The 25,254-nt window shown below is 39.0% G+C and overlaps 1 protein-coding gene across 4 annotated transcripts in view; it reads left to right on the top strand.

The window, feature by feature from the left end:
- LOC119146759 (ubiquitin-conjugating enzyme E2 E2) overlaps positions 1-25,254 on the top strand; it is a 217,811-nt gene that overhangs the window by 170,771 nt on the left and 21,786 nt on the right. For all 4 annotated transcript variants that reach the window (XM_037384921.1, XM_037384922.1, XM_037384923.1 and 1 more), the window contains 2 exons: positions 8,356-8,488; positions 22,585-22,732. In XM_037384921.1, the coding sequence (XP_037240818.1) occupies positions 8,356-8,488; positions 22,585-22,732 (281 nt within the window). The remainder of the gene's footprint in view (positions 1-8,355; positions 8,489-22,584; positions 22,733-25,254) is intronic.

Raw genomic sequence — 25,254 nt, 5'->3', positions numbered from 1 at the left:
GTAGTTTCATTTTGAAAAGTAAATGGTAATCCTGGGAAAGAAAAAAAAACTCAAGGAAAAGCAGATTAGGAGGAGTAACATGAAAATAATATCACTTGGCAAGCTGCAAGGTTGGAGGCCATAATAGAAGGTCCCAGGACAGTCTGTTCATTATTTTGTAGTGTTTCTCATTCCTTCTTTTTCTCTTTTGCTAAAATGTGGCTACAAATCATGCTTGATATGATTTACCATAGAGGCAAATCAGGCTTATAGATATTTTATCTTATTTAAACTACACAGTCTATTTCTGGTGGCATAGAAGAGCTGGAACTACAGTTGGTGGTACTGCTTGTAAAGAAAAAGAAACAAAAGATGTGGCAAAAGGGAATTAAGCCTATAGATATGTAATAGGAGGCAAATGAGTGTTTCCAGTGCTGAACAAGGAAAGCCTTCTGTGAAGGGTTTTATGTAATTTTGTTCAGCTGAACAAAGTGGAGAATACTTAACAAAATTGCCATTTTTAAAATCTCATTGTGAATACTCAGCATGCTGTGATCATACACTGTGTAATGGTGTTTGCAATGAATAAATTGCTGTAGATACTATAATATAAATAACTATTCTGTGCATTAAGAAGCGGTTTTCTTCATGATGGTGTCTATCTCAGGAATGCTCTGAAGACAGGACTTTAGAGAATAGAAGCATCCAAGTGCTCGTTGAATAATACCAGTCTGCTAAAGTGCTAGGATACTTTTAATAATTTTTAGTGGCATTATTTAGAAGTGAATAATAAAATCAACAAAGTGATATTCACTTGGTCTTAATCTGTTTGTTATTTTTACTGTGGCCAAAACTTAACTCATTTTAAACACAACACAGCTTCAGCCAATAATTTGTAATGGCTCCAGTGACAGGAAGGCAGAGAAAGTTAATCACAAGGAGAAAAGGATTTGCCTCGTAGCAGACTTTCCAGCACACTGACCTGGTGTGGTGGGGGTTTGTTGCAAGAAATAAAGTGGCAGGAAGGCCCAAAGTTAAACTGCCATATCGCTTTGGGTGATAAATAGACCTCTAGAGACACCTTCCTAAAACCAGAGAAGACTGACAACGAAAAAATACCATACCGTACTGTATACAAGTGCTCTCAATAAGCACATGAAGCAGTATTTAGGTTTATCCTGTAATACATTACTGCTCCTTTGACAGCTCATTGGGATCAGTTTTCCTAGATACTCTTCCAATCGCATTTGCCACAAGCATATTGGTTCCAAAGTGTAGATGAAAATGGTAACTGGCTTCAATAAAAAGCACTTGCTAAAAGCAGGATATAACCACTTTGAAGGAATTGTAGCATGAGTTAGAAAAATGTCTTAATACCCTCCTTCTCTTACTGCTTGCCTAAAAGTACTTTTTTTTTTTTTTAAGTTTCTTATGGAAAGATGTTCTCAGTCAGAAAACTGGACAAACTGAAAGAAAGTCTGATCCAAATTTTTCAGCTGAATTCTCTCTCTGTAATGGAAACTAAGTGTTGTAAGGGGTTTGTCTGAAGTTTCTCTTTCTGCCAAAACCTTTCTGAGTGACTAGTGACCCAGTCATTTCACCCTCAGTTTCCATTATGAAAAATTAAGTCTAATGAGAGATACCTACTAAAAAATCATGCTTACCTCATCTAATTAGGTTGCTATTCCAACATGTGTGAGGCATAAATTCCCAGTAATATTGCAAGGTGACAAAAAATACTGGATCTAGAATAGACTCAAATTTGAGTGTTAGATCACGGAAAGCCAAGCTTTTTCACTACATATATAGCATCTAGTTAAAGTGAAATGAACAACTCTTTAAAAACGTATGTGTATTACTAATTTTCTTAGAGTAATTCAGATCTCTTGGGCCTCAAATTTAATGCTGAAAAATTTCTAGTTTTGGTCTAGATTATAAGTAATAAGAACCATGAGCATCTTCTCAGATGATCAGCAGATTTTCAGGAAAAAAGAAATTAAGAAAAGGTTATGCATTCTAAAGGTACAAATTTGGGGGGGGGGTGTTATTTCTTGATGACAGTTTAAGTCATCAATATTACAGCTGAAGTAAGCACTTATCTCTAATTCTGAAGTTTATTTCTTTAATTGTTCTTCGATTTTACTGCTTAGAGACTAGCCTGCTAATTTTATTCATAGCAGAGGTGTTATTAACCATACAACTGTGCCCATTGCCACAGGCAGTCTCAGTGCTCTCTGCTATCTCTTTGTTTTTGTTTTGTAGAAATGTATTCCTTTGGCTGCTGTGGCAACTGTTTATTACATACATTTATAAAAGTACCTACTGATATCACTGTAGCATCTGGGTAGGCAGCTGTGACTCCCTTTCCCTTCCCTATGCCACTGTTGCTGCAGCATCCGCTCTGCTTGCTCTTCATTTTCTACATCGCAGAAGAAGCGCAACAGGGAAGAGAAGAAACAAAATGAGTGACTGCTGTACCATAATAAAATCCCCCTGCACCATTTTCCACCCCCTCCTCCTTTCTGGAGAAAAATGAAAAATAGCAGGATGTGCCGATCACTGTTGATGAGAGAAAAAGAAAGAGGATGGGAGGGGGAGGGGGATCTGCATGTACCTGAAGGGAGTAAGGGTCCACCATCATGGAGAAATGAATTATCACCCTACAGAGAGGGGGTGGGAAAGAAACCACCCCCCAGCAGAAAATAGAAAATACAGATTCTGCAAAGAAGAGTTGTTGGTAACAAGGGAAGAGAAAGGGTGAAGGCTTGAGAGGTGGTGGATCAGGTGGGCTTCCAGAATGAAGATGAGAGAGAATTGGGGGAAGAGCAGATGAAATTAAACAGATAACCGGTGCTGCTGGCACTGTCTAGTCCAAAGCCAAAGACACACAGCTGTGGCTCACAGGGCTTTGATGCCAGTGCTTCTCAATGGCACTATTTTTGCATTTTGTTGAATGGGGCTGGGCTGGGTGTGCAGGTGGGTCCTCTTCCCAGACCGAGATTATTCAGCAACCGTTTTGCCAGCACAGCCCCAGTGCTGGTCTTGTGGCTGCCCCCAAGCTCGGGGATAGACCGGAGCTGCGGTGCAGACCAAAGCAATGCTTTTGCTTAGGACCAGTTTCAGTATTGGCACCACGTTCAAAACAGAGAGCAAAGGTATATATGGGTTTTATTTTAACGAGGCTTTCTGTGGGCTTATCAAGAGATGTATCTTGAAATATGTATCTATGAAAGCTGAATCTGCAGGCTTCTGTTCTGTCACGTCCATCCTCTTCTCTCACCAGCTGTGATCTTGAACCATTTTGCCAACCTTCCAATACTTTTGTATCCACTTTGCCCTCTGGGCAAGTGGCTTCCCAGAAGCATTCATGGAGGGCAGCTAAGTGCAGGATCTGCTCCAGCATAACTGTGAGATGTGCAAGAAGTAGGATTGCAACAAACTGTTTTAATACTTACACACGGCGGTGATTCTGCGGTGAGCTTCTCCCTTCAGAAGGAAGTCTCTTCAACAGTAAAGGCAAAGCTCCACGTAGTAAAAGGAAGGGAAGTGGAAGAGACTTGAGGTTACCCTCTTCTTTCTGCTGTCATGTTTCTGAAGATAGTTGAGAGGGACTGCATCCTCCATGGACTGCATGTAGGGCAGAGGAACCCCAGTTCTGATGTGTGTTTCTGTGTGCTAAACCAATTCAGGCTAGACAATGCAGGAATAAGTATGAATTGCAATAGACAATGCCATGGAAAGTGAGTTCATGACAAAATTAGTATAATATCCTGGTCCTGCTTTATTCTATCCTGTTATAAAGGAAGAGGATAAAAATTAATTTAAACTCACCCAGTCCAGAGGAATCTTTCCATTTCTTTGAGTCTTGTGGAATGGGAAGGCCGCCTGACCATCTCACTTTCCTGTTTTACTTGGCCTGATTGCTTTCCCCCACACACCATTCATGTGTCAGATCTAGACAGTAATTTAAGTTACAAGTCCTTTTCTTACTTCTTTGTTTTGTGCCACAGGCTTGCGTTTTCCTTGTATTAAAGAGTACAGTTACACTTTAAAAGTGGATGCCATAAAGTTTCAGAGACCAAGAATGGAAGGGAAGACACTAAACTAGTCCTCATTTTCCACATCAGCAGAAACACACCAGGACGTTATGCCACCTCCAGTTATAGATGCTGGTGAAGCATGTGACCCTCATCAAGAAATATAAGTTAGATTAGAAAATAATAACATTATTTTGACTAATTTATTCCATATGAATACTTGGTACGCAAGGGAGATACTGTTATTTTTTTTACCTTCTGTATTTTCACTTTTTGTAGTCATTCCCTAGAAATGGAGTAAATTTCTGTACAAACAACAGCTCTGATTAAACTAAAAGTCACCTGTAATTTCATAACTTTTCCAGATAGGTTTTCATCTGGTATGTCTCATAGATGCTGCTGTTTCCATACAACTCTCCTAAAACATTATTTTGAAATTATTATTTTAGGATATTCTAAGTGCAGGGAAAGTTTGGTGTTTATGAGGCATTGTACTGGACAAGCAGTTTTTAGCAGCACTACTTTCAAGTGGCTGCCTGCCTAAAACATGTTGAGGGAATAGAAGATACTCAGTGCATTTAGGCATATTTAAAGCAAAATTAATTCAGTTATAGTAGCTTTTAAAGTATTTTGCTGCTAACTGTGACTGATGAGCATACATTTCACCTGCAAGTACGTATGTGGGAAGCAGTGGCAAAACAAAAATATGTAAGGAGAGGCGAAGGAGAGTGGAATAAAATGGAGACCATTTTACATATTTTGACTCCTATGTCCTGAATTTCATACACCCTTATTGATGTCATTCTGGAAGAGGAAGAAGGCTGGCTCCATGTCCACCTACCCCAGCTCTTCCAGAAAGCAAGGCCTCCCCAGCAGGTGAAGTGCAGTATTCTGTGGCGTGTCGGGAATAATAACAGCAGAGGGCTAGCTCCCGACAAACCACTGATAACTTCAAGTGTCCATGGCCCTTATCTGCAACTCTACTTTCTCAGCCCGATGTTACAAATTCTACCTGGGAGCTAACACTGGAAGCATGGGGAGTACCAGCTGCAGTCACACCACGTGCTTCTTGCTGAGCCCCTCGGTTGCCTCATCCTGCAGAGTCACTATAGGGTTTCAGCATCACGGCTCAAACTGGGAGGCTGCTTTGCTGGTCTGACAGCAGACCTGTCCTTCTCCTGACCACCTTATCCTTAATAGTTCAGCCACTTCCACCTGGAGCTGCCACAGCCGCTGTTATTTTTCCCCTGAAACGGAGTGATTTAGCAGTAGGTTAGTAGCAGGCAGCGTGTGTATGCTCTGGCCCTGGGTCAGTTGAGTTCAAGGCAGATTTAGTCTGCCCTTCGCTGAGCGGGTGCACATCTGAATCTGTCCTTCCAAAGATAACAGAACTTCAGGCACTGAGATGTTTGGCTTCCTTTCTTTGAGATCTGTGGTTTGGTTGCCAGTAACATTAATAGAGCTGGAATATAAATCATACTGAATGTAAAACATTTGGGCTTCAGTGTGCTGGGCAGATATCCATGTAGAGAGAAGGGCAATTAAATCCGCTTGCATTATAAACCTTATAGAATAAGGCTTTGGCTGAGGTCTTGCACATATGGGAATTTTCTCTGGTGAAGCCTGATGAGTCGTCGCTCTGGTTGCCAATAGTGTGGATAAATAAAAGGCTTAACAATTAGGAAAGAAGCAAAACAAAGATAATACACCTGTCAAACTTTTTGTATTATTAATGTGCAAGTGAAAAAACATCATGCTTGTGCACGCTGTTGCCCTTAATACCAGCGGCTGCCTGTGCACATGGATCGCTATTTTACATCGGCTGAACAGCCTTGCTGCCAGCAAGCACTCAACAGGCAACATCAGTAACAGCAGTCTTCCCACGCTTTATACAATTCAAGTTATTCTTCAAATTAATAATAATACTTAATAAAGCTTCATCTCTCATTTGCAAAGAAAACCTTCAATTAATGTTAATCAGCATCCTCAGAATGTGATCAGGCTGGGCTTGTAGCTGGACGTGCCGAAACAGTTCAACTGGCAGATGGAGCATTTTCCAACTCTTCTAATTAATGACTGCTCATTTCAAATGTTAATGCAATTAAATAAATAGGCAAAACAAATAAGAATAATATACATTACAAAAATGCCACTGTCAGAGAGGGTTCTGATCAAAAGTGAGCCTTGCTCAAGCCCCAGAAGGGCCCAACCGTTCCCTCTTGGCTAAATGAGGTCTAAAAAAGACAGGGCTTGCTTTTGTTACTTGCCGTTTCCAACCACTTCTCTGGGACCGACATTTATATCGCTTCCATTTTAACCTGCTGGCATCAACTGAGTCATTGCTCCTCCAAATATTAGAATGTTTTTCTGCAGAAAATGGGAAAGGATTTCCTTCATGTATTATGAGCTTTTTCTCATGTAAGATTTAGATTGCCCCTGCTTCTTGCCTTTTCTAGTTGAACTAATTGCCTGATCTTTTTTTTTTTTTTTTTAGGGTTTTACTTTCTGTGAACCTTGTATACCATAGTACTGCTGTAGGACCACATTTGTTTGGGCTTATAAAGAGTTCAATTAGCCCCTTAATGCCTAGTTCAGTCACAATTAAACCTTCCCTGTTGACTCAGGATTGGTCTTTCTAAAGGCAGTGGAGGTGTTTTTAATTATTCATTCACTGGTTTGTTTTTTACAGCAGTCTCAGCTGTGCTTTATTATTCAAAGGTTAATGCAAACTGAGAACTGGGTAAATTAAATTTGTTTGGCAGCTAGCAACCTGATGTATTATCGACACTGTGAAATATGGATGGCAACACTTCTGCTGTTGTGACACTCTAAAAAGCCAGATTTTATCTTTAAAACAATTGCTAGTTTTGTTACTATGGCTGATAGAAAATGAATGTTCCATAATGTTATAGTATCTCTAACCCATTTTTGTTAGGAAAGCGCATAGTTTGGAAAGCCAGGAAGCATTAACAGCTATTATAGAAAATTGATGTAGGTACCATGACTAATGAAGTACACTTCACAGTACAAAGTCACGCAGTTGTATGCAGGGAATCATGCAGCCAGAAGTTTTATTGAAGAGGGCCCAAGGAATTTCAGGTGAAAGAGGGTTTTATTAACTTTCAATGAACAAAATGAATAGTTGAGCAGTGAACATGACATGATGTCGTATAATAATTGTATGCCTTGGGTACACTGTGAGGCATGGAGCATAGCCAAGAGCTTTCATCTGTTCTACACACAGGGTTATTTCACAAACCCCTGCACGCTGTGGAAATCTTTATTGCAAACGTAGCAAGAATTGTATCACAAGAAATGCCTTAAGACAATACCACGTCACTTATTTGAAATATCTACCAGCACTGCCTTCCTCTGAAACATATTCGTCAGATATTTAGAAGCCACCGTCCCAACTGATCCTAATTGAAATTCACATCCTGTATCAGTGACTGGTATCAGCAGGCTGTGAACCAAAAGGAAGTCTTCATATTCCTTAAGAGGCCACCCTGAGTAAAGTATGTATTTCTATGGGCAAGCATTATGTTGTATGAAAGGAGGCTGTGTTGGCTTGTGGAAGAGTCATGCCCAAGAACTTTTATTAGGTTTTAATTTTATTTTTTCAGAAATTGACCATGTGGGTGAGAGATTTTTCTTGTTGCACGTAAGGATTATGTTTTGTACATTTTAAATACTGTTTCAGTGCTGTATTTTTAAACGGGGGCTTTGAATTAACATAATCCAAGAGTTTAACCCGCTTCCTGTTTATAATATTTTTAAGATACGGTAATGATTGCAGAGTAAAGCAGCCTTCTGTACTGGTGACTGGAGACCTTAGGTTAGTAACTTAGAAAGTGCAGCTGCAAGGTCATTTGTGCCCTGCTCAGTCTTTAGTACAGTCTGTGCTGTATAATAATATATGTAATTATACTGCAACTGACTGATGAGGTAGGTGGATGAGGAGGTAGGTGAAAATAGCATGGCTTGTGAGGCAAGACAGTAACAAGACATCTCAGCAAAGTAAGTCCCTGTATCCTTGCACTGTAAATACTTCACATCTGCCCACTAAAGTATTTGAGAGAAGGCAGTCAGAAATTTTTCTGTGCTTATTTGAATAATTTATAATGTGATTTTAATAATTCTTCCTAACTGAATATATTACTTCACCAAAAGTGTCACAGGACACCAGTTAGATGTTTTATCCAGGACTAACTTAATGAATGTAATATGCAATTTTGATTTGTAGTGTTATCGCAAAACCAGCAGTGCTACTGGTAGAGTATGACTGATGGAGTATATTCTTGATTGTATGTGGTTATTGTATTTTTGTTTTCTATTTTAGTGCTGGACCCAAAGGAGACAACATTTATGAATGGAGGTCAACTATACTGGGGCCTCCAGGGTCTGTATATGAAGGTGGAGTTTTCTTCCTTGACATTACCTTTTCACCGGACTATCCTTTTAAACCACCTAAGGTTAGTAGGAGGATATTATAAGTCTGATAGGAGTCCTCTCCTTGTGATTTTTTTTTTCATGTATGTGTTGGTATATCATTGTAGGATGAAACATAAAGCCTCCAAGGCAATAGTGACTATTTAAACTGAGCATTTTGATGGAAAGATTTCAAGTAACTGCCTAAAATTTGCCTGTATGTTGCCAGTATGGCTGGATGGTTGTGGATTTGTTTAGCAAATGGTTGCATAATTTCCAACAGTACTTTGTTTGATTTGGATTTGTTTCTTATATGAAAGCAATTATATTTGAGTTGTACCCTTTATAAGCAACTGAAGATACGTAATCTTTCCAGTTTACCTACACCATTCACCAGGGGTCTGTGGCAGCCTGACAAAAACACGCACCTTTTGCACTAGCCCATATAAATGACCTCTGCAGCTGCAAGGTACGCTATTGTTCAAAAAGTTATAAGTAATTGCTTTGCATCAGTTTTCTAGAAGAATGTGGAAATACAGCAGCAAAGGCAAGAAACTGGAGTGAAAGACAGAGATTTACAGAATTCCATATGGATTAATTTTCTAATGTTATCGATAACAACACTAACCACAAACATAGAACTGTATTGATAACATGAAGGTGGTAGACCATTACCTTGTTCAGGTAGGCTCGGAATGCCAAACAGGAAAAATCTAGTGATTATGAAGACTGGAAAAACAGAAATGGGGTGAAATGTAGTAGTAGAATATGATCGATAACCAGTAGTAGTAATTGCTGAGGGAAGATGTCGAAATGGGGGTTTATTGGGTGATCACAGGATTATTACAAACCACTCATCTAATGCATCTATAAAAAAGGCAAATACACTCCTAAGATGCATCAGATAAGGAATTACCAATATCACACACAAAACACTTGTACGACCTTATCTGGAAGACTTGAGTACAATTCTTAACACACATGTTCACTAAGAGGAACAGAAGCTGGGAAAATTTACACCACAGGGCTGTTAATGGAGTCAAATAAATTGATGGGCCTGCTTTTATGAAACAAAGTGAAAAGAAGTCAGTTGTTTACCTTGCCAGTGTGGAGAGTGAGGCTTTGGAACATCTTCGCAGGAGGAGCTATGGGAGCAAAAGTATTTACCTTCTTTTTGACACATTTGTGAAAAAGTTGATATGCCACGCTGGTCTGTAATAGAAGGGTGTTGCATTAAAAGAGAGAGTATCTGGTTTCTATTTGATTACTGTGAGTACACTATTGAAAGAGAAATGGTTATAAACGGAATTTTAATGCCACAGTGGTTATGTTTATAGTAGCTAGCATGGATATTATCAGGAAAAAAAATTAAAAAAGAATGAGATGTGAATTCAAAGTACTTGGCATTCTGTAAATTGGACTTTCTAGCCAGTGACCTAAAGATGGGTCAGTATAACAGTATTAGAAATTGTCTAACTTTGTTTCGCACTTCTAGTGTTCCAATTTAGGGAAGCTTTGAGGTCACTGACAAGTCTTACAGGAGTTGTACACCTTGCTGACTGCACATTTTCTGATTTAGGTAACTGTGATTACACTGTGGAGAAAAAAAAAAATGAAACTTCATAAAAGAATTTGAAACTTTTTTAACTTCTCCTTCAGTTAGTTAAAGCTTTGAGCACACTGAGCTGGGGCAATGCCCTGTTCTCCCTGCCTCCCTCCCACTCCAGGCCAGTCCAGACTTCTGACTTGCTTTGCAAGGTCTGTGTTAACAGTCCTCTTTTGTTTGCTTCTTTCCTGGGCTTAATCTGTTTGCAGTAGCCAAAACGTAAGGGTTACATTCAGTCCCCCAGCAAATTAAAATTATATTAGTTAGGGGATATTGGCATATCCACTAAATGGATTTACTGAGTATAAAATAGAGCTTGAAGTTCTCTCAGAGATCCAAACCTAATATGTAAAGAACTAGATCTGAAAGACAAGCTGGAGGGATATCTTTTGTCATTCTCTGTTGAATCTGTTGAGTCTTGAGGCAATATATGCAATAGGCATCCTTTTAAAACAGAAGGTGAAGGTCCAGTTTGCTGTTTCACCATGAGGTAAAGACTTTTTCAGTCCACACTCAGTTGTGCTTGGCAGCTGTATTATTTTGAGTCACGAGTAATGCAGCTGTGCATTGATTATTAATGAAATATCAAGCAAAGAGGTGGTTCTTGTCCTGCTTTGTAATAGATTTTTTTAGTCTGCCTTCATCTCAATGCCAGTTGTCATTGTAAGAAGCATGTGCATATAAATTATATGAAAATTTACTGCTTGATACAGGATGAGAGAGTTGTTGTTGCCATATTGTATTACTAAAAGGCCAGTATTTATGATGAAGGACACTGTTATCTGTAAGAAGGTAATGAGTACATGTGCAGAGGGGACAACGTCAGATAGAACTATGTCGCTAGCATACTTTGTACACGTGCATTCTTATTCTGTTCACTTCAGCCACTGTTGTAAATGACAGGATTTGTAGGATCCTAGGTTGTAGGATCTCTCAACCTGTTGCTGTTTCATTACACCTGTTTTCCAGACCCTATCAAACTGATTCATAGGTAAAATAGTTCGAAAAATCCCTTGTATAAAGCAGCGTGGGAAGATGACTGCTTGTCATAAGGTAGCTGCTGCCAGTCGGCATCATTGGGAAAGGGTGGTTAAATATGTTCTCCACACACTTATTTCTAGTAAAAGGGAGGTAGTGAGTGCATGGAACGTAACATATGGCCTCATGGTACAGTGCTATCTGTGTCACTGTGTGTTGACATCTCTTCTACTTCACTGCATGATTTGTGATATTTGGTGCTATTCTCAAAATCATAGGTCCTAGGATTATGGGAAAAGATCAACTTAGATATTTTTTCTAAGTATAGTCCCACTTCTTATGGCTCAATCATCTTAAAAAATCTAGAGATAAAGTACAAGACTGTGGAATGTACTGAGAAAGACATAAAATGTATTCCTGAGTGTTGGCAAGATTACGTCCCTGTAAGTACATAGCAGAAAGGGTCTAATTCACATTTCTCACTGTGATTGAATTCATACATTACTCCTGAGATTTCTGTGGGCCATTTTTATCCCTCTTCTACTATGAAGCAAGGAAACATTTAAATGAGTACTGTCAAAATTGATCTTCCAAAAATGTGACCACAGAAGACCTGGGAAGAAACAGAAACTGTATTTCCCAGATGCAATTACTTGACCCAGGCTGAAGTTCCAAAGGCAAATATCCATGTCACATAACATAGTTACTGTTAAAGGGCCTAATCCAAAGTGTATTAAAATCTGCTGAAAGATTTCCACAATCCCTTTTCCTTATCTATTCTCAGATGCTGTGCACTCTGTTATTGTGCATGTGCATGATGCACATGGATGTTGGGAAGGGTAAAATAATTTTTAAAATAAGAAAAATATATTGAAGGTGGAATCTGGATTTTTTTATTATTATTATAATTATTATTATTGGTTTTATTGTTATTATTTATTATACATTTGTGGTGTAACCATTGTTTGGTTTGGATTATACAAAGTTCTCCGTATTTTCTGAAGGATCCAGATTCCTTCTATAAACCATTGATGCCTACTCTGATCATTGGGCACCTTGCTGCATATTGGAAAAGATTATTTAAAATAAAATTAAACATCTGAGAGCATAATTGCACATGAAGAAAACATGTTTGGCCTATATTTGGGGGGGTGTTTAACAAATGTATAATTTTCACTTGTTCTTCTAGATAGTTAACCTGCTTTCCCACTTGTCTTTATCACGTAAAAGAATGTGAATCACTCATTCATTCAGGTTTTGTTGAAATAGAAAGTGTCTACCCAAAACTTTCATTTTTATGTATTTCTTCATTTTTTACACCTTTGTAGCCTTCAACATCACATCCTCTTAAGATTTCAAAGCCTTATCTCTATTCTTTACATCCTCTAATTATCTTTTGTGGTCCAGTTCACTTTCCTAGTTTTGTATAGCAATGCATCACTGCCGTCAGGTTTCCCTTCCAGTCTGCACCAACAAGTCTTTCCCCTCCAGGTCCGTAGTTTTCTTTTTGTCTCTCTTTAGCTTGTCAGTGTCTCTCAAAAGTTAAGCCATAAGCATCATATCAAATTAAGTTATTCTTCACCAAAACAGAATATACCACGTGGTAAGTCAGAGGTAATTTGCTCTCATGATGCTCTTTTTTTCTCCCTTTGAAGTCAGTCAGTCTATTTCAGTCTTTCAGCTTTGGCTCATGCCTTGAAACTGAACTCCGTATTTTTGGAGCCAGAGGTCACTGACCTTTTCAGCTTTGCTTTCCTTTTAAAGCAACGACATTTGGCATCACTCACAACTGCAGCACCTTTGTGCCAAGGAGTAAACCCCCAAAAAGTTTATCTATGTGTGACTGATGCAGACTGAGTAGGAGTGATAGAGGGCCATCCCAGCCTAACTCCGATTTATCTCTACAACCAGAAAACACGATTTTTAGAACAGCTCATCTGAGAACTGACAAATTAACTTTGGCTTTCTGGGAGGTCTCATCAATTAAAAATATTTCCTCACCTCCACTGCGAGGAAGTTTCTGTAGCACTGCAGAAATTAGCTGAGCACCCAGTTGGCTGAGTCAGCAAGAAAGCAGGCAGCCTGCGGAATCACCGTTCTCTTTTCAGCTGCATCCTAAGTATCGCGTTGGGTTTATGAGATGCCAGACAGGAGGAAGTTATGGAACAGACAAAGCGAGGCATAGATGGGGACATTATCTCACCTTCTGCTAAAGGCCAGATGCTGCTGAGGCTTCAGTCTTGGTCACAAGGTGAGGTTTTGCTTCAGCCCAAAAATACAGTATCTCCCTTGTAGTGCAGTGGGCTGAAGAACAGAGAAAGCTTATGCCCTGTTCAGAGCAGCCACTTAAATAAATAACTAAAAATACTTAGAAGGCCTGCCAAGGGAATAACCTTACATTTCTCCAGGGCCTTAATGACTCCTCAACCTTTTTTTATAATACCTTTGAGATTTCTTTTTCCTGCTAACTATCTTCCTTTCATCCTTAGTGGGTTCAGACAGTTCGCCCCTTGGCTTTAACAAAGGAAAGTTCTCTCTTTTGCTGTCTCTTTCTTTGGGGTATTGAATGGGATATATAGCTACGCATAACTAGATGTCTCTTGTGTGGGAGGGGTGTATCTGTGGGTGTCCGTGTATATATATACACACACGTGTATATGAACAGGGGTTATCACATATTTTAGTCAGCCTGATCTGACAGAAAGAATTTCAGCTCAGTTTCTGTCCTCAGTCCACATAAGAAATTGGTGAATTCCCAAGTATGCAACCTTTTGATCTGAGATCTGTAAAGTTTAGCCATCACAACAAATTATTAACACCGCATCATTATGTACACTATAGTTATTGAAGGAAGGGCAATAATTTAATTATCCTGCATACTGTCCTCGTGAGGCAGAAAGCCTTGACAAACCAGGGAGCCACACCAAGAGTCTTTCATACAGGTGTTTGTAGAAAAATGAATGCTCTTCAAGAGAACTTTCCCCCCAGGAATTGTCACTGCGGTGGTGTCTGCATTTTTATCAAGAATAATCTTTATTAATAACTTCTACTCTCATATTTGACTGCGTTCAGTCTATTACAGTGTCAATTCAATTTAGCTGTAGCTGATACAATATGTATATATCTATCATTATCCTAGCACTCTGCTAGCTTTATTTTTGAATTTGAGTGATTTATAAAATCTCTTAATCCCAACTCTACAATTAATCTTGCTAGGGACTTTAATCTCAGCTGACTGAAAAATGGTTTGCAGGACTTGAAAGCTGCAATATGCTAAATCATCTCTAAATCAAAATTAAAATAACAGAAATCTCTATTTCCTCCTTGTAAATCTCCTATGTCTACCGACTGATTGAAAAATTATTCTCAGCATTTGAAAGCTTAACTGTTTTAAATCAACTGTTGGACTGCAGGGAGGGTCTTTTTCCTTTGTAAATACAGTGCACAGTGTCTATAGAATCCGGGCTTAATGGCAATGTTAAACATCTCTTCGAATTTTTATGTGCAATTGTCATGTAGCACTAATCTTTGTGCACTAAATATCATTAAGTGAAATCCTTCTCCTGTGACAGAAACTTTCTACCTATTTCATAAATTCAGCCTCATCTATGAAGGGAAGTTCTTTCTGTTCTGGCTTCTACTCCGCTTTTTCATGCTTACTTTATATGTGATTGGCTGTTAAGGACACTTTTAACTGCAGCGTAATAGAAAAACAGTGCTTACAAAAGTAGATGAGAAAAAATAAGCATTCCTTGGTATTTCTAACCTAAATTGTTATAATGAACCTTACAAGGCAGACCCACACTTTAACTTGCATGTATCGCTCTTAACACAATTCACATTTGAAGCTCTCGACTCGGAATAACCTTCAGTACAGCCTGTTTGATCATCGCTGTTTACCATCTCTGCAACTTGGTGCAGGCAAGGTTCTGCCTTCTCTTGCCCCTGTCCCAGGTATCACCATCACATGACCAGCCTTCAGATGCAATGGTCTCCTGTCACTGTTATCCCTTACATGCAGTTGGCTGGTCATACTTCTCTCATAGCCTCTGTCACATCACGTTAGCTCTCAGTGCCATGCTGTGCTGCCCACAGCTTCTCTTGGCTGCCTCCTGCCCTCCCCATCCTCCTCTTCCTGACTGCCTGTGGTCCTCGCCTGGCGCATTCCCACACCGCTGCCTCCCCCGGCCCCTTTGCTGTGCCTCCACGCTCCCTTGTTCCTACCCGGCTTTGCTATTTACGTCTTGCTGAAAGCAGCCCGTGGATCCTTCATCCGTGACAATAAATGGAGTTGGCAGGCTTTCCCAGCAAGCAAAGATTTTGGGTGGCTGCAGGCAGAAATCGGATGCACGGGAGCCTTTAATAGGGAGAAATGGACAACCTACCACCAGCAGACCATTGCCAGAGCTAGCAGCATCAGCCCCAGTCCTGCTCTTCTTGGAGCAGCTCTTCCCAGACACGTGAACTGCAGCATGCCATTCCCATCCTTGCACCACCTGCAGTGAAACTTGGTTCATCCCATAGGTCCCATATGTTCAGGTAACGCTGGACCTATAGAGCAGCGTGCAGCGGTGCAGAGCTTGGGACAGGTCATACCCAGGCAGCTCCTTGAGAAACTTTAATGTCTCTCAACATGAAAGAATCACAGAGATGTAAAGTGGAAAGAGATGCAAGCAGAAATATGTTAGGCTGAGGAAACGATCAATAACTACATTGTATTGCAAATAAAGGTAAAGGTCACATTTGATAGGGCAATACCATGTAAGTCTCAGAGATTTCCTTTGAATTCAGTTGTCTGATATTTCTTCTAGTTATTGCCAGATTGAATTGCCATTTCTTCTAATGAACAGCCGCCTTTTTCAGTCTGTTTTCAATATAATTTAGATCGGTAATTTGCATTGATTTATTTAGTCTTGATGAAATCGGCTCTATCCAACTAAACTTTTCCTGGTTTCCCTCACCAAAATTTAGGTGGTTCATCATTTCTTCCCATTTCCTATACATACCCAGTATACGAAGTTCTTCAAAAGGGCCTGTAGAGGTATCTTATGGGGAATATCTTCCGCCTCACAGCAGTGGTTTGCATTATGCTTGCCAATATATTTCAAGACAGGACTTGTGACGTCATTGGATGTTTCAGAAAACTACATAATTCTGCCATATCAGGCATGTTTACTACTGCATAAAATCCACCATGATCTAAAAATACATCATATATCCATGTTCTTTCTTGTCTTCTTTTACACACATAGAGATATATATATACATATGTGAGAGCAAGAATTTTATGTACATCATTACTATAGAATAAGAGCAGATGAACTGGTTAGGACAGAAAACTATGGGTTTGACATCACTCTGCCTAGAATTTATGTAGGCATCACCTAAATACCCAAAGACTGTTAAAACTGGGTGAGAAAGAAATAGCCAAGGTTTCTTAGACTAAAGTTTAGCACTTGAAGTGCCTGTCGTAGCCTGCCCACATGTCCCACCGACCGGCAGCCCTGTGCCTGGAGCCCTGTGCCTGCCACTGCCTCAGTTCCCTGAGCACATCCATGAGCTCCTTTCTTACAGAAGCGTAACAGAATTAGGAAGAACAGTGAAACACCAGGTACTGCCTGTCACATGGTGATATACAATTTTTTTCATGTAGAATAAAAATGGTGCTGTGTGCTAGGCTTGCTCACATTTAGGTGAGAAGAGTTGAACTGCATTAAAGCGAACATGAAGGAGCACTTTTGTGAACTTAGGCGTGCATGTACAACAATACGGCCTGCATGCTTTCAACTGTGAAAGGGAGGATTTATTTTATAAAAGTTAAATGACCAATAAAACTTTAAAAATTTTACTCTCTATAACAGGATTTTATTGTGACTTTCCATATGGAATTACTAAGTGTAAGAAAGATTATGCTGATTAAATGAAAATCATTTATAAAAATTCATATTGACTTTGTCAGAGAAAGCTTTGATGCTTGCACCTTACAGTGTTGTTTCTGTTGTCATGTCCTTAACCCGAACGGTAATCTATTGCCCTGTTCTGTCCTGCTCTTCCTTCATTTTTCATAAAACTTTGTACCTTTTAGGATATTTTTTTTATTTGCCCTTTCAGGTACATCAAAGATCACCAAGGGTCCCTTTTTACTTTTTCTGCTAGTAAATCTGTGTGCAAAATAAGTACTTGTATAATTAGAAGCCTAGTATTGCTGTGCTTAGTCAGTATTTTTTTTTCCTGCAGCAGTCTGTCCAATGAGACAGTGTGAGTAGTTACTCAGCTTCGTAATTACTGTGAATATAATGAAATAATTACTCATACTGCATACTGTTTCATTTTCAGTGATATTAAAGGTTAACCTCATGTGGATTCTATCAAGCAAAGTAATTGCAATTTTTTTCCTGCTAATGCAGATGACATATTTTCCTTCGATAAAATAAACTCTAGGTATTCTTACCAACTAAAATTAGGTGTGACAGGGTTTTTTAAAAACTGGCTGAAGTTCATTTCTTGGTGTATATTTATATGTGCTCTTTATAGTGAGCTTCAGTCTGTCATTTACTATGCACTTTATGTGATAATCCCTTAAGTATCTCAATGATTGTGCGCGTGCATGCTACAATCTGGTAGTTACAAACCAGAGGTGGACACCCCTCTCTTAGAAAGGCAGCCTCAGTGCTGGGTATAAATAAAATGAAGGGCACTCTGTAAGAAATTTAAGGATGCTAATTAATGTGAAGGTTATTGCACGAACACTGTGTCACTCTGAGCTACAGATATTTTTCATTTAGGTTTTTTAAAGGATTTTTTCTAATATGACTAAAGAGTGTAGGTCTCATCTTGTTTTTATTATTCTCTCTATTGAGCAGACAAATCTATTGCTCATAAAGCCTGACAAACTGAGATGGGAACTATTTAATCCCTCCTGAGCCCCATGAACATCATTATAAATACATCATTTTTTAAAAAAAAAATATTATAACCTTTTGTGTATGCAGTACAACTTCTCCACTTCAGGTATTGCCACTGCAATTTTATTAAAACGGAACTCCTGGGGAATAGTTGAGGAAGACAGAAGTTTCATCTCAGGCAGGCACGTGGGAATGCACCCTTGTAAAGATATGAAGAGCTTGAAAGGAACTTTCCAAAACGGTGGGAATGAGAGCCCTGGGATCTCAGCCCTGCTTCCAGTGTTGGCCGAGCAAAATAGGGTTGGTTTTGTTTATTCTCCTGTTGACTCTGGGAATCTTTCATCTCTCCCTGCACAGTCATCAGGCTTCAGTGGGAGGAATGAGGAACAGCAGGTGAGGGTTTGAACCCAAACAGGCTGAAGAAAGCAATTCCTGTGTGCACACTGTAACCCTTTGCATGCTAATATGCAAAACCGAATAATTGTTTCTTCCTCCTCATACCTTTTTGAAGAGAATTGTGACTGAATTCACTGGAGTCTGAAAGTGCGTCAGACGTCTTTGTGGGACCAGCCCTTGCAGACCGGTGATGCTTTGACGTGCCTGTCTCTGAATCTCACAGTGAAGGTTAAGCAAGTCACATACCTGGATGTCAATGCCGCAGTGGCTGCTTGGGTTTAGACCTAACATGGGAACATTCAGGGCAAAGGAGAGATAGTGAGTGGTTTTAGGACTACCTCATACTGCAAAACTGGTATTCAAAGTCACTCTGAGATCCAGGAGTGCTTTATCTTTCCTACAACCAGTTGCCTCCAATCACTCAACTGAAATCCATCTTAATTCAGTTTTCCCAGGTTTTATAAACAGTCTGTATTCAGTCCTAAAACTTATTCAGTGAACAGCCAGCCACAGCTTTGCATGTACTTCCTTTCTCTCTAATCATTTTTTCTCCTCCTTTTGAATAGATAACCTCATTTTCTTCTTAGAGACTATATATAAAGGGGGGGAGGGTATTTGTTTAATTCTGTTTTACAGTATTCAGAAGGGTGTCAGCATCAGCAGTAGATAAACAGATGAGTTTATTATTGTTTACTTTCCAAAACTGATTGAATATAATTCCTTATCATTACCTTTCAAAAGCTTGTTTATAGTACTCTTACAGGTTTCAGAAGGTAGTTGCATTTTTCCCTATTTCCTGTAATTCACATTTTTCTGACCTGCACTTTTATTCAACAAAAATGAGATACCCTCTTAAAATTGCAGAATCAAGGAGAGTAAATCCATAAAGGACAGTTGTTATTAAAAAAAAAAAAAAAAAAAAAAGACAGATTACTTTTCTACCTTTCAATTGTCTGATGATAACTTCTCCTGTACACCCACACACTCCCTTAAGCCCCTGCATGGGTTTAGGTGTTTTCATTAGGGGATAAATAGAATTAGAGTGCAGCGTTTATAGCAACCATTTAAGTAGCATCAAAGTTAAAAATATGACTGTAATAAAGAAAATGTAGTTCCCCTGGTATGGTATTATCGCTTGGTTTTTCTGTACCGCGTATAATAGGAACAACCCTGCATAACTTCAAAATGTGGGTATGGTAAACAAAATCCAGAAAGTTACGTATCAGCCTTTCCCATGTTAGTTGCAATCTGAGGCAATACCTGGCTGAGGAAAGCACTATGTCCTCACAGTAGTACCCTGCGGCTTTGGGATAAGAACACCACTACCTGCCACTGTCGGTCCACAGGTCCCAGCACATTAAGACTGTCATTAATACAGCTTCTTTTGAAATTCTGAAAACTTTTATGGTTTTTGTCATTAAAATGTCTCTGTGTACTTAGGCAGGCATTTTAAAGTGCACTGGCATGTTTGGCAAGTCAGTGACATATTTGTCGGTGATAAGCAGCAAGCCTTATCTTGTGAGTGGGCACCGCAGTGTCACGGGTTTCAGATATGCTCTTAGTGAAAAATTGCGACATTTCAGGTCTAAATATTTGCTAAAAATAGCCTTCCAACTACAAACGGATGTAGTCCCACCTACATTTATCCACCGGATAGACTAAGATGGCGATGAAGTGTTGAACATGTTATGAAAGACACGAACTACCCCCATTCATCCCAGTGGCTCTCTGAATCCTGCCAAATTCCCAGTGTCCTTGCTTCAATGCTTCAAAAGCAACCGAGGCAGGGGAACATGTGGCAATGTGTCTGTCCTCTCAGCTGACAGCAAAACAGTTATACACTAAAATACAGGCTCAAATTGATGGCCTTCTCTTAAGCAGGTTATAAGCTCCAACTGACCTGTCTATAAATAATTTGGAGAGTGTAATTTAATCTGTGCAATTGATTCAATGTGTTTCCCCCACATTCGGTGAGACCACATATATCTTAATACTTGGTGTATTCAGATAGCACTGAATAAAGTCCCCAGATTTTTCATCACGGAAGCACAGGAAGGCACCTTTGTTCAGGAAAAAGAATTAAGCAAAAACTTGGTTCCAGCAGTGTACTGAGCAGTAAGCACACAACACTTAAAATTAAGCAGGTACTAAAGTGTTTGCCTGAGTCATAAACCATCGTGCTAGGAAGCATTCCCTGATTCACTTATAGCTCAAGTGTAAGAGTGGCGGGAGTTAATCAGTCTGGGGACTTAATGAGCACTGACCTAGAATTCACAGCGTGCTCCTCCACACCAGCTCCTTCGGCGGGCACTTGTGACGTGCAGTTTGTGTACGGTAGTTCACCGCTTCGGTGTACTTGCAACCTTCCTCGTTCAACACAGCTTCCCTTTGTAGATGAACATTTAATTTTATCACTAAATACTATTTTCTTGATCTTGCAGAAGACTTCCTTCACTCCAAATGCTGAAGGGGCGGGGGGAATAGATCATCTGGCTATAGTGTGTGGATGAACTGAGCTCATTCATGCTAGAAATATTTTAAATTCTCATAAAAGTCCCAGAAGTGAAGCACTTAGGCTGGAAAACAATAAGCAAAACTACAATTGTAAGGGGAAAAAAGGAAAGTGCCAACAAATATGTAGGGTATGGAGTGGCAAACTATTAAATTATCATATTAATTGGCAATACATTTAGACATAGATGTGTTTAAAAACTGATAAACTAGCTTTGCTGGGATCTTTGTTACAGAACTCACTGGTGCATGACAGTGGTGTCCAAAAGTGCTTTCCCAGATTTATGCAGAAAAGTACTTACAGGAAAAATTATTTTGTGTTGAATGTAGTGTTTTAATACCAGAAATCTACTACCTTTTCTTTCCATTATTTTGTCAAAGCTGCTTGATTTAATCCAAAGGGGCAGAATTTTTTAGTGTGTTAAAGAATTTATTTATTTTTAATAGAAGTAAGCGAGGTGCAGCGCTATTTCACTTATATCCTCTCTTCTGCTTACTGATAAGTGGCCTCATCTCAGTGCCACTGAAATCATTGAGATTTCTGATACTGAATAAAATCAGGACAGGAGCATGCCTGTCACTCCATTTCCATTGTTCTTCAGAAGCAGGTTTATCTGTGTGGTAGAGCAGGGATGGTGCATGAGCACTCCCAGTTACTGGCACGATCTAAGTTTAGTGAAGATCACATTGTATTGGACATATATATATTGGACATATGTGAAGATCACATAAAATGGACTGGGCTTGTTGTCTCCTGTCTAATCAGCCCCTCTGTTGGCAGGGTTATTGCTGATTAGGTAGACCACTGACATTGTACATCTTAATTTTAGATGTTATGAACATGTCATTAAAACCATCTGGTTTGACTTGTCATTGGGGTAGAACTGGTGGAGAAATTAGTCCTTGATGTCTCCCAAGAGGTGGTTTTTTATATTGTCCCTTGCTACCCAGTAGCCCCAGTATTTATTCTGAGCTATGAAGTGGACTTTCATAGCTGAACTTCCTTCAAAATAAAAGGCTTGTATATTCAACTTGAAGCAGAAGCACATCGTTTGAGGATAAAAGAAATGATCTCTTCCTTGGTTTGTAACATATAGGATCACCTGGGAGACAATGCAAAATGGATACAGAAATCCTCAAAATCAACTACAGAAAAAAAAAAAACCCCATAAGGTGTAAGCAATTCTACTGATGCAACTGTAACTTAAAATTTGGAAATAAAAGCATTTTATTTGAGCAGCCCTTCTCAAACATATTCCACTTTTTCCAGGAGTCACTGATGTGATGCCTCCACTTTTTTCCAGCTTAACCTATTGGGTCAAACAATGAACAGATGAAGACAGCATAAGACTCTGTCTTCTTCTGCCTTCCTTCAAAGCCTGAAATAGCTGTGGGCCTGAGTTATGAAGGATGTTCATCTCAGGGGCTGGAATACCTTGTTTTGGCCCCGTGCAAAAATAATGAAATTGATGAGACCAAGGCAAGAGGAAGCTCAGGAAACATGTCCCATTCTCACCTTGCTCAAAGCAGTTCCACTGCTGGCCACAGGTGGAAGAGGAAGATTTTATTTTCTTTATTTTCTTAGGAATATCTCTATCTTGCCCAGTCTTTCACTGACGGTAGCAGAGTACTGTTATTTCAACCAGGAAAGCAGAATGTTAGTTCATATAATTTTTTTAATTGCTTAATAATCATCTAATTGTTGGCTTGAACACTTTGTACTTAGACATGCTGTCTTTTCTAGGTAACGTTTCGGACAAGAATCTACCACTGTAACATTAACAGCCAAGGCGTCATCTGCCTGGACATTTTAAAAGACAACTGGAGTCCAGCGTTAACCATTTCTAAAGTTCTCCTCTCCATCTGCTCCCTCCTCACAGACTGCAACCCAGGTAAGATCAATTAACTTTTGTGTTCACCCTCATTCACAATTCGTATTTGGTCAGCTACTAGGGCTTGGTCAGTATGCTGTTTTACTGCTACCTACTAAAAAAAGACAAAAATGTAAATTTTAGATGCCATTCATTTAAATTAAGAAATAGTATAGAAAGCAAGCACAATTTCAGGAGCTCAAGCACATTTTTAGTACTTGAGAATAAAAACCTTCTAGTTCAAAAAGTTTAATCAGTAGAAAATACCTTGTAGTAGGCACTAATTTGGATATTACAACCAGGATATTAGTACCAAGAAATATTAATGAGTTAATAAATATTGAAAAGGAAAGCTTTCATTTAAATATGCTGATAATATGGTCTCTGAAAAGAATATTAATAGTACTGACAATGATAGATATCTAACACAGACTCTACAAATAATGAAAATTAATTTAAATGAGGTTTATTCAATATCCTGGACAGTCAGTATGAGTATTCAAAGCAAGCTGTCATTCTTATTAACTAGCATAGCACTTAACCTCTTCCCTCAGCTCTTATAGGTTTGTTTTCTGCCATTGACCGCTAGATTTGTAATTTCCACTTTCTCTTTACCCTGTTTACCAATGAATGATTCTGACTGTAGCCTTGGAAAATGTAGCATATAGAAATTACTAAAGAATCATTAAGTAAAGAAAAATTAAGTGATCTGTGTACATGTCGTGACGGTTGTTGCTGGTTGTTTTTTATTGTACACTTCAATATTATTTTTTTTTAATTTGCCATCTAGTTTTTAAACCTTTAGGTTTCCTGGTTTAAAACTTTTCTCCGCAACCAAAGGGCTAAAAATTACTCTGAAAAGGGCAGAATGTGAGATTCTTGTTTAATCAGGGACTGAATCAAAAGCTGTAACAGAAGATTGAATTATCTCAAAGCTCAAAATAAGGTAAAAGTGGGCAAAAATGCAATTGGCTCCTTTAATTTTCATGTGGGTTTATTCCTGTATATAGCATTAAAACCCATGGTGTTCCTTCCAGCTAAGAGCAGGAGCAGTAGAGGAGCCCTGAGTTACCATTTCAGGCACACCTCTTTCAGGTTGTGTTGGATGCTCTCTGCTTACATCTCTGAAAGCCTGATTTCCGGTAGTGTGTACCCCAAAATATGCAGAGGTGCCCATAGGAAGTCAGTCAGATTGATGACAGAAATGTAAAGAAAAGCAAAGGGAATATTTACTTATGTGTTGTAGAGAGCAGGTAAAGTGCTAGAGACACTGCAAAGCTGTGTGGGACGGAGAAACTGGCAGTATGTATGTGCTGACTTGTGGTCACCTCTCTTTGGAGGGATACAGTCAACCTGAAAGCTGGCTTCTTTCCAGTAGTGATTTGAAATTTAGAAATTTAATACCTCTTTCCTCTCAGTCTTTTTTCTTCCCCTTAGACTATTTTACAGATATTGTCAAACAACAGTTTTAGCAGACCAAGTGTGTAAGAGGAACACTGAAAACAGTTACCTATACTGTATCATCATATGCAACAAGTGAACACACTAAAGACGGGAAGTCATTCTTCCTTTTAGTTTCTTTCAGTTCGCAGCCATAAGCATTGTCCTGACCATATTAAATACAACAATTTTATGATGTTTCATTTTCAAATTTTTTCTTTAATTACAAAGCAGTTTTGGGTTTTGTTACTGCTTCGTGGTAAAATTTTCCTATGATTTTTTGAGGAATGAATGCAATTTCTTAGTTTGTATTGTGAATTCCCCTCTCATGAAGCACTGATGGCAGGTAGCTGTGAAGCACCAAGTCATTTTTGCCTTCTTCGAGACTGCCTGTTTTGATGATAATTTTTTTTATTGAAACGTGAACTTTGAATGTTAGTGATGTACAACAGAAGGCTCGCAAAAACTTACAAATTCATACTTTTCAGCATATTGCCTAATATGCTACAGTTTGTACTGGTTGTACTGCCTGTCCCATTATTTTTTTAACAACATTTTGTCATTACCAAGTGATTAGTTCTTTGCCATCCAGATTGAACAGGATGGATGGATGGATAGGTAGGTAAGTAGATAGATAGATAGATAGATTGAGAGATACATCACTGGTATATTACACTGAGTTAGGTATCACTGAAATATATCACTTTTATATGTACGCATATATAGATACAGAAACATGCATATATGTATCTTCCTGTCTGTCAGCTGGGAGTAATTTTCTAATCCCTCGGTCCTCTCTTCGTCTAACTAGTCTGCCCCTTTCTAAAGGCAGAAACCCAACAGGGGTCTTGATTTGATAAGCAACTTTGAACTCTTTGTTCACCATTCATCAGCCAGAAGCAGATCAGGTCAAATGGAAACGCAACACTGAATCTCCCACAAACATAAACACTTGGGATGGGTGAGTTTTCCACCCCCAGCCTCTCTGAAGGGAAGAATCAAGTATCAGTTACCCCCTAGTCTTACATTTATGCAAATCTTCATTAGAACAACAAATAGCAGTAAGAATGGCGGCTAATTAACCCTCAGTCATACACAGTGAT

This window comes from Falco rusticolus, chromosome 4 (genome assembly GCF_015220075.1).
Source record: "Falco rusticolus isolate bFalRus1 chromosome 4, bFalRus1.pri, whole genome shotgun sequence".
Taxonomy (NCBI): Eukaryota; Metazoa; Chordata; class Aves; order Falconiformes; family Falconidae; genus Falco; species Falco rusticolus.
The sequence above is the reverse complement of the archived record's forward strand: the minus strand, read 5'-3'. Positions and strand labels throughout refer to the sequence as shown.